This window comes from Hyperoodon ampullatus (genome assembly GCF_949752795.1).
Source record: "Hyperoodon ampullatus genome assembly, chromosome: 9".
Classification (NCBI taxonomy): Eukaryota; Metazoa; Chordata; class Mammalia; order Artiodactyla; family Ziphiidae; genus Hyperoodon; species Hyperoodon ampullatus.
This window is the reverse complement of record NC_136922.1, coordinates 94,810,733-94,820,070: the sequence shown is the minus strand read 5'-3', so window position 1 is coordinate 94,820,070 and position 9,338 is coordinate 94,810,733. Positions and strand designations below refer to the sequence as shown.

General features: G+C 51.3%; 1 protein-coding gene across 2 annotated transcripts in view; it reads left to right on the top strand.

Annotated features, from left to right (window-relative positions):
- Positions 1–1,902: 1,902 nt before the first annotated feature.
- HIPK2 (homeodomain interacting protein kinase 2) overlaps positions 1,903–9,338 on the top strand; it is a gene marked incomplete at both ends in the record, with an annotated part of 121,917 nt that continues 114,481 nt past the window's right edge. For both annotated transcript variants that reach the window (XM_079710918.1, XM_079710917.1), the window contains one exon: positions 1,903–2,984. In XM_079710918.1, the coding sequence (XP_079567044.1) occupies positions 1,903–2,984 (1,082 nt within the window). The remainder of the gene's footprint in view (positions 2,985–9,338) is intronic.

Genomic DNA, 9,338 nt, shown 5'->3' with positions numbered 1-9,338 from the left:
AACAGAGTCCAAACATTGGAGACGCCCACATTTTAAAGGAGGAAGAGGAAGAGGAACCAGCCAGCACACAATGTGCAGTCAGACGTGGGATAGGGAGGTTACAGATTCACACAGCCCAGATAAGAGCATCAAGAAGGAAGTCGTGGTCAGCAGTATCAGATTGGTCAGTTGCCGAGAGGTCAAAGAGATTAGAGGCTGAAAAAAGGCCATTGGATTAGGCAATTAGGAGGTCGTTTACCTTTAAGAACAGAGTCCTGTAGTGTGTGTATGTGTTGGGGGAGATGGATTAAGGAGTGAGCCTCGAAGAAAAGGGAGCATAAACGATTGATTACAGATGAGAAGAAGGAAAGTATCAAAAGGAAGAATACGGCTGTTACTCCTCTTACCTTCCAAGTTGGGAGTTTCCATGTGCAGATGTGAAGGCAGAAGAGAAAGATTGTCACTGATTCTTTTGGCAAAACTTTATTAAGTACCTACTAAGGACTAGGATCCAATTAACAGGGAGAAATTGAAAGCCATCAGAGTGGACAGCGGAGGGAGCATAGCATTCAAGAGAAAATGAGAGAGGCTGAATCGTGAGAATAGGGGGAACTTTTAGTGTTGGAACAGAGAGACACCTCTTCCTCTGAGACCAGAAAGATGGAAGAGAGGATGGAGGATGGATGCAAATTCAGGAGTGTTTTGAAATGAAGAGAATAAAGATGGACAGCAAGGCTGCTGGCCTCAGGCTTCTGGACAGAGTGGAAGGTGGGTTGTTGCTGAGAGAGAGGGTGGACTAGGGTGGTGGGTGACGAGGAGAAAAGGAAAATGTTAAATAACCCCCCTAGGTAATGCCAGGGGGTCAGACAGACACGAACACTGGGATCGCTAAACACCAACGGCGCTTGATAGAAACCCCACTTTCCTTATGCTTTTATAGGAAATGTTTCTCAACTGCAGCTTAGAAGATGGGCAGTGTTTCTGCTTTTACCTGTAAGGACTTATCCTTCCTCATCACCTTGTTACTTTTCCTTAATTCACTTTTATGAATTTTTGTTTGTTTCCACTATCACCATAATTATAAATTGTACAGCCATTCCAGAGTTATGGTCTTACAGATTTCTGAGGTTATCTAAATTGTGGGTGAGGTTTTGATATGAAATAGTATTACTTTCTAGATAAATTTATTGATAGATAAAAGCAGGAACGCTGAGTGAATAGAGCCCATGAATTGTGCTGTCCACTCCTCCCCTCCAAAAAAAAGCTGATAAAATGATTCAGACAATCTAAATGAAAACATCGGACCAACTGCTGGTCGATTCAACCCTACAGAATTATTTAAGGTGACTGAGATGCCAGGGGGTAATTATGGTTCATCCAGAAGCCAGCAGATCACGAGTGGCTCTGTGATTGGACCTGTATGGAAGCTGTTTCCTCAGATGAGTAAGCCTGACAGTCTTAGGGCCTGTGACAGAGAGGAGCTGGCCATGTGAGACAACTAAGTATGTGACAGCTGGGCCACCTGATACAGCCTTCAGTTTTAATAGGATTGCAGCCCAGTGAGAACTGAGGAAGAATTTGTTTCTATCACAAACAATATTTATTAAAAAAAAACACTACATAATGAACTAAGTTCTGGTATTCTAATTGTGTTTCTGAGTCTTGACTGTATTCCCACCCTGCAAGTCTCCCACCCTCCTGATGGTGGCGGGCACAACCCTGGAACCCCTGGAGCCCACAGACTGAGCGACCAGCCGGTGCTTCTGGGTGGAATAGATTCACTTTTCCGACGTTGTTTCGAAGTGAGAAGACAGTATTCACTCTAGGACCCATGCCGCCGGTCAGACCTGAAGTGGCTCTGTCGCGTTCATTCGAGTAAGGGTGACTAAGCTATTTCTTTTCGCCTTTCACTTTCTCACAGGTATGGCCTCACATGTGCACGTTTTCTCCCCTCACACCCTTCAATCAAGTGCCTTCTGTAGCGTGAAGAAACTGAAAGTAGAGCCGGGTTCCAACTGGGACATGACCGGGTACGGCTCCCACAGCAAAGCGTATGGCCAGAGCAAGAACGCGCCACCATCCCAGCCAGCCGCCACAACCGTCAGCGCCTCCCTGCCCATCCCAAACCCCAGCCTACCGTACGAGCAGACCATCATCTTCCCAGGAAGCACCGGGCACATCGTCGTGACATCAGCAGGTAGCACTTCCGTCACCGGGCCAGTCCTCGGCGGGCCGCACAACCTCATGCGTCGCAGCACTGTGAGTCTTCTGGATACCTACCAAAAATGCGGACTCAAGCGGAAGAGTGAGGAGATCGAGAACACAAGCAGCGTGCAGATCATCGAAGAGCATCCACCCATGATTCAGAATAACGCGAGTGGGGCCACTGTAGCCACTGCCACCACCTCGACCGCCACTTCCAAAAACAGTGGCTCCAACAGCGAGGGGGATTATCAGCTGGTCCAGCATGAGGTGCTGTGCTCCATGACCAACACGTATGAGGTCTTAGAGTTCCTGGGCCGAGGGACATTTGGGCAAGTGGTCAAGTGCTGGAAACGGGGCACCAACGAGATTGTGGCCATCAAGATCCTGAAGAACCACCCGTCATACGCCCGCCAAGGTCAGATCGAAGTGAGCATCCTGGCCCGCCTGAGCACAGAGAGCGCCGACGACTACAACTTCGTCCGTGCCTACGAGTGCTTCCAGCACAAGAACCACACGTGCTTGGTCTTTGAGATGCTGGAGCAGAACCTCTATGACTTTCTGAAGCAGAACAAGTTCAGCCCTTTGCCCCTCAAATACATTCGCCCGGTCCTCCAGCAGGTTGCCACAGCCCTGATGAAGCTAAAAAGCCTAGGTCTTATCCACGCTGACCTCAAACCAGAAAACATCATGCTGGTGGATCCATCTAGACAACCGTACAGAGTCAAGGTCATCGACTTTGGTTCAGCCAGTCACGTGTCCAAGGCTGTGTGCTCCACCTACTTGCAGTCCAGATATTACAGGTAAGGCCGTTTGTCCCGAGACAGGAGATGCTGAGTGCCCAGCGGCATTCACAGAGCATGTGCAGTGTTGGTCACTGCCTGGGAGGTAAGATTGCTGCCCTCAAGTGATCACGATGTAGTCAAGAAATTTAGGACATGTGCACATTGAAATGATGATTAGAAGCCGTGTAAGAATGGAGCCAAGTAAGATCCTTGGTGTAGAGGTTCAGAGTTGGGAGGGATTCCTGGGGGCTGTGGGCAAAGAGCAAAGGCATGGTCGGGGGGTCAGGTTGTCACGGACGGGTGGAATCCAGACACGGGTGAAGGAGCGAGAGAGGCACGCATTATGAAGTCACTCTGGCAAGAATGCGCAGGACTCAACACTGCAGACCAGGAGGACGCCCGCCTGGCAGAACAGAGAATCCGTGGGTGGTGGAAAATCTGATGGCAAGGATAGGTTGGGACCAGGATGTTGGGGTCTTAGATACCAGATGAAGGGGTTGCAACTGTGTCCATAAACGTGGAGCGAGTGCGGAAACATTTCAACAGCAGAGGGTGGGTGATAGGATGAAAGCGATGCTCTGAGGGGCTGGCTCTGTGTCCGTGTGGAAAGGGGATGGGAGGAGGGAGGGTCTGTAGCCTAGGGACCAGTCAGCGGGCTCCGGCGGTGGGAGAACTTTGGGGTCAGGAAGATGAAGGATTGTAGCACCCTTGGTGGGAAAGTGTGACGCTTTCATTCCTTCACTCGTTCAACAAGGATTTATTTCACCTCTAACATGAGCCGGGCACAGCGCTGGGGACTGGGACACAGCCAGGAGAGCAGAGGCAAGGCCCTCGCCATCCTGGAGTCTGTGGCATACTGCTTCCCACCCTTGGCTCCATGTCAAAATCACCGGTGGGTGGAGCGGGCTTTTAAAAATAACCTGATTTAGGTCCCAGTCCCCACACACTGAATCGTCGACATCTCTGGGGGTGGCGTCCTACATGGGTGTTTGTCACAGCTCTCCTGGGGCTCCCAGTGCGCAGCCAGGGTTAGGAATCGCTGCTCTGGTGGGACCCAGATGAGAGCACTGGCTCTGGGGTCAGGAAAGCCTCAACCCTCCGCTCGCTGAGCTGTGCGACTGGGCTGGTTGCTTCGTTTCTCTAACCCCTTTGTTCCTGACCCCTAACCTGGGAGAGTCCGGGCAGCAGCCGTGTTGGGGCTGTTGGATGACGGAGCCGGGACGCAGCTGGGTCCTTGGCTCCGTATCTGGCGCGCCGTCAGTGCACAGGGCTTGGATGGAAATGGGAAGCGAGTGAGTCTGTTCTGGGGAGATGGTGATGGGCTGTGTCTGCGGGGATGTTGAACGGCCTGGTGAAAATGGAAGTTGGCAAAATACGAAACTAAAACTCCCATGAGAAGATGGGGCTGACAACACATTTAAGAGGTTGACACGTGCGCAGTAGAACCAGGATCCCACGACTCCTCCGTGCCCGAGCCCTGCTGGCCCGACCCCCGAGTGAGCACGTGCTTTCCCCACACCTCCTTCCCGGCCATGGAGCAAGGCGGGGAATGTGCTTGAGCCGCGTCAGCACAGTGGGCCCGTCACACGTTCTGAGGCACACCCGTCCCCCCCACACCTTGTTTGCCGATTTGCTCACCCCTCCGGCCGGCCGGCTGTGTTGCAGGTGCCCTCACCCGGCCCTCAGCCCGTAGGTCTCTGTCCTTGACCTCGTACCCCTTCCGCTGGGAGGTCTGTGGCCACAGGCCACACATCCACACTGCCCCCTCACCTCCCTCATCTCAGTCCTGAATTAGACAAGTCTCTAAGCCCCTCCACCCGTGCTGTCCTCCCCCCAACCCGCCTGCCCTGAGCATCCAGGGAGGAGCCTCGCATCTGCGTCCTTGCTGGGCTCCGGGAGGGGTGGATCTGTACTGCTCACCCGGTTCCTCTCCGCTCACCAGCTTCTTAGACCTCTGCGGTCTGCTGTCAGGCCCGCAGCCCCGGAGCCAGGCAGAGGGGGAGGCTGTGAGCCCAGGGCTGTGGCCACCGAGGAAGGGGAGCCTGGGCCTGAAGGTGGAGGGAGCAGGCCCTGCGGACCCCCGGGAGAGGGTGAAGGAGGACGCTGGCCAGGGGCTGGAACCACAGGCGTGCTCTCGACAAAGTGCCCTTCTCTGAACGCAAGCTCTGTTCATCTAGGGTCACCAGCCCATCCGAGGGATAGCCAGTGCCTTGGCCAGCTCCCCGCCGCCGCTGTCACTCTACACTTGAGGGTGCCAGTTCAGCATGCCAGGCCGCTCCTTCCTAGGTCTTGGCCTGAATTTAGGGTGAACTGCAGCGAAGTCAAGGCTGCTCGGGCTTTTATTATTTTGTTAACTTGATGCCGTTTAATGGACGATACTGGCTTTACTCATGTTTTCTAAAACTTGAGCGGAGCAACTTGTAAAAAGGCTTTTAAAAATTCTATTTAAAAGGCAATGCAGGGGCTTCCCTGGTGGCGCAGTGGTTAAGAATCTGCCTGCTGGGCTTCCCTGGTGGCGCAGTGGTTGAGAGTCCGCCTGCCGATGCAGGGGACACGGGTTCGTGCCCCGGTCCGGGAAGATCCCACATGCCGCGGAGCGGCTAGGCCCGTGAGCCGTGGCCGCTGAGCCTGCGCTCCGCCACGGGAGAGGCCACAACAGTGAGAGGCCCGCGTACCGCAAAAAAAAAGGCAATGCGTACTTACAGCCAAACTTGATGCACTGGGTAAGCTGACTTCGGGACTCTTGGCCTCGCTCGTGTTCTCACCTTCCTGTGCCCACGTGACACGTGGCACCCCTCTCGCAGCAGACAGACTCTCCAGGCTTCCTGCGCTTTCATGTCGGCCCTGGTGCCCGGGTACGGGGGACCCCAGCGCAGGAGCTATGGGCGGCCCGAGAAACCGCCCCGCCGGGTGTGGAAGGCTCGTGTGCCGTGAGTCCAGGGCTCTCCTTAGGCCCCCTCTCCGTCTTCCACTTCCGGCCCCGGTGCCCCCATTTGCCTTGGAAGGCCCTCCCTCTGGTTGTGATGTGACCCCTTTCTTTAGACCTCATGTGACTGTTGCATAAATTTCTGAGCAGGACCCCTTCCTCCTCTGGTCGGTTTGACCAAAAAAGGCGAGTGTCCTTCGGGTCCTCCTGGTGGCCCCCCTGTGCCCAGCTCTGCTTTCAAGGGCACAGTCAACATGAAAGCCAGCCCAGTGTTTCTGCCTGAAGTGATGCTTCATCTCTAAATTGGTCACAGCGTCCTGTTCCTCCCCCGGGTCTCGTCTGAACCCCGGAGTAGTTTGCTACCACACACGGCAGTTTGAGGGTTTGAGGACAGCCTCCAGCCCGGTCGGCATCAATCCTTGCCGTGGGACAGCCAGCTCCCGGCCACATTGGTCCAGTTGATTTTCCTGATTGTGTTGCCTCTTACAGGGGAGAGGAGGTGGGTAGAGAAGGCTCCTCAGTGGTCCGTTGTTATCTGAGAAGGTCGGTGTTTTCAGCTGCGTCGTGAGAGACTCTGTGTTTGAGCCACCTGACGTAGAGGAGTCATCACCCTGTGGATCCAGCCTTCGGCAGGGCCTGGGTCCCCCGGGCCCCCTGTATCTGAGTTGAGCCATCATCCCCTGGCGACCTCACTTTCAAAGAGGAGGACATTTAATGTCCTGCCCTGTTTTTAAATGGACAGTATTAAATGTCTCAACCCACCGTTGTCCCCGCCTAGTGATGTGGAAACAGTCTGATGTAAAGAGATGTTCCTGTCCTCGTGGGGCGGGGGGGATGTACCTGGAAAAGTAGGTGTGTCTCGGGGAGCAAACGGTGTCCCCCGGCTATTAGGCGCGTGCTTGGTCGAGGCCGGGCATATTGCCGTAGGTATCCTGTGAAGCAAGCCTGACCGTGTGTTTTTCAGGAAACAAAGGCTGCTTTTTTCATTGTTTAACCCTGATGTGTGGGTAGCCCCGTCCAACCTGACCTTCCAACTCGAAGGTCAGTTACCTAGTTAAACCATCAAACCACGCTGGTCACAGGCTTTATTGTGCATAAGAATCACTTGGAGAGCGTGTTAAGAACACAGTACCACCACGGCCCTGCCCCAGACCCACTGCACCCCGGTCTCCAGAGCGGTGTCCCTGGAGAAAGTTCTCGCCCTGCACATACCCCAAGACTCGCCACGGGGAATCAGAGGTGAGCTTGTGCGGGTTGTTGGAGGCCCACTGAGAGAGAAAGGGGTCCTTAATGGTGTCTCCTTTGAAGTGTTCACACCCTAAGAGATGGAACTGAAGCAGATCCTGTGCACTTCTGTGAACATACCTTGGAAGTCCCTGCCGTTTCCCTACAGCAGCCCTGCCTTATCCTCCAGGTTACGTTCCAAGACCCCCAGTGGATGTCCCTGAAACTGAGGATAGTAAAGAATCCTATGTACACTGTGTTTTTTCCTATGCATACATACCGGTATGCATAGGCAATTTACAAATTAGACACGGTAAGAGATTAACATTGATAACTAATAATACAATAGAACAGTTACAACAATATACTGTAATAAAAGTTATGTGAATGTGGTGTCTCTCAAAATATCTTATTGTACAAATTCAGTGCCTTTTCCATCTTAACCAAGCCCTATCACACACTGTGGCCGTAACTTGCAGTTTGAGGTGCGACAACAAAACTAGCACGAATTTCTTTTTTCCTTCTTCACAATTTAACGGATAGAAGATTCATTCTTCATTCTTACCGTAGATCTTAGCAACCTCAGCATACTTTCTTTTTCCTTCCTTATTAAATGGAGAACTTTCACCTTTTCACTTAGAGGAAGCACTTTACAGGCTTCTCTTTGGAGCATCTGGATCGCCAGCATCCGTGTTCTTGCCATTTGGGGCCATTATTAAGTAAAATAAGGGCTACTTGAACACAAGCACCACGGTGCCCTTCCCGTCCTGCGTGGGATAGAATGGGACTTTGTGAGACTTTATCACGCTCCTCAGAACAGCAGGCAATTTAAAACTTAAGAATGGTTTGTTTCTGGAATTTTTCACTTAATATTTTTAGATCGCGGCTGACTGTGATTAAGGGGGGACTACTGCATTTGATTCTACATTGATGCCAGTTATTTTTTTGGAGCAAGCAATAAATTGATGCTGGGGTATTTCCACTGTCAGTGTGACCAGCAAACTGAAAACAAGACTAAATATTAAGCTCTACTCAGGAAAAACAAACAAAAAGACGTGCCATTCAGGCAGGAGATAGTGATTAAAATGTGTGGATTTTTTTGTTTCTGCTCCGGTTATTCAAAATGCTCTTGTCTAGACTTAATTTGAAACACTTAAGACCATTACCAGGACCAAAGAAAAAGGGTGGGGCGTGCATAAAAATTCAGGACATGAAGGCCAGTAATCTGCTCTTTCAGAATAATGTAACCTTTTTTGCCTGGTTCTTTCGGTTTCAGACACTATCTTCAAATTGATTCCATGGTTGTTTTAGGTCGGGGGGAGATAAATTTTAATTCCGTTCAATTCATCAAACATTCATTGGGTGCATACTGTGTGTCCTGTGATGTACTGACGGGTAGGAGATAAGGCGCAAGATTTCGAATCTGGAGGAGTTTATGGTTTCTCGGAGGAGATTAAAAGCCACAAATTGCCTAGAGTGTATTTCTGATACTTTGATATTACAAATGTCTGATCACTCATCAGATATTCATTGAGACTCTAGGGAACCGGTGATGAGAAAAACCAGTTAAAGAGATTCAAAGTCAGTGAAAGATTTTGCGAGATGGGTTAATAGGGAGGGTTTTTAGAGAATAGGCTATATTGAAGTACTCTTGAGGTCCATCTTAAAGGAAATGTGAGATGGGGACGGGGGGAGCCTGAGAGGCACAGAGATTGGAATTAATAAGGGAAGATGGGGGGGAGGGGGTGACAGTGACACCTGCAAGGAGTTGGAGGCTCGGGCTGGCAAGTAAGGATCAGATGAGGGAGGCCTGACCGTGGAGAAGGTTGATGGAGGCTTGAGGGGCTTGGACTTCACAAAGGAGTAATTCAGTGAAGTTAAGGATGTGAGTGAAGTTATCAGTTGAAACGGGGGCAAAAAGTTGGGGAGCACCCAGAGGCTAGGAGACAATAGTAGTTATTCATAAATAAAGGGAAGAGGCCCTAGATTATAATGGGGATCCCCTCCCCATCCCCCGCCATTAGCCAGTATAAATGTGAACACTTTTAATGCTTTTAAATTCTGGTACTGTGATTGCAGAGTTGGCTTAGAGGGAATAGGTTTTGTTCGTTTGTTTTGTTTTGCTGTCTTTTGTTTCTGGACTTTGCTTTCCCTGAGGCACAGTTGTGAAGCTCTGGCCTCCAGAACCGGGTTTCAAGTCCCACCACTGCTATCAAGTAATA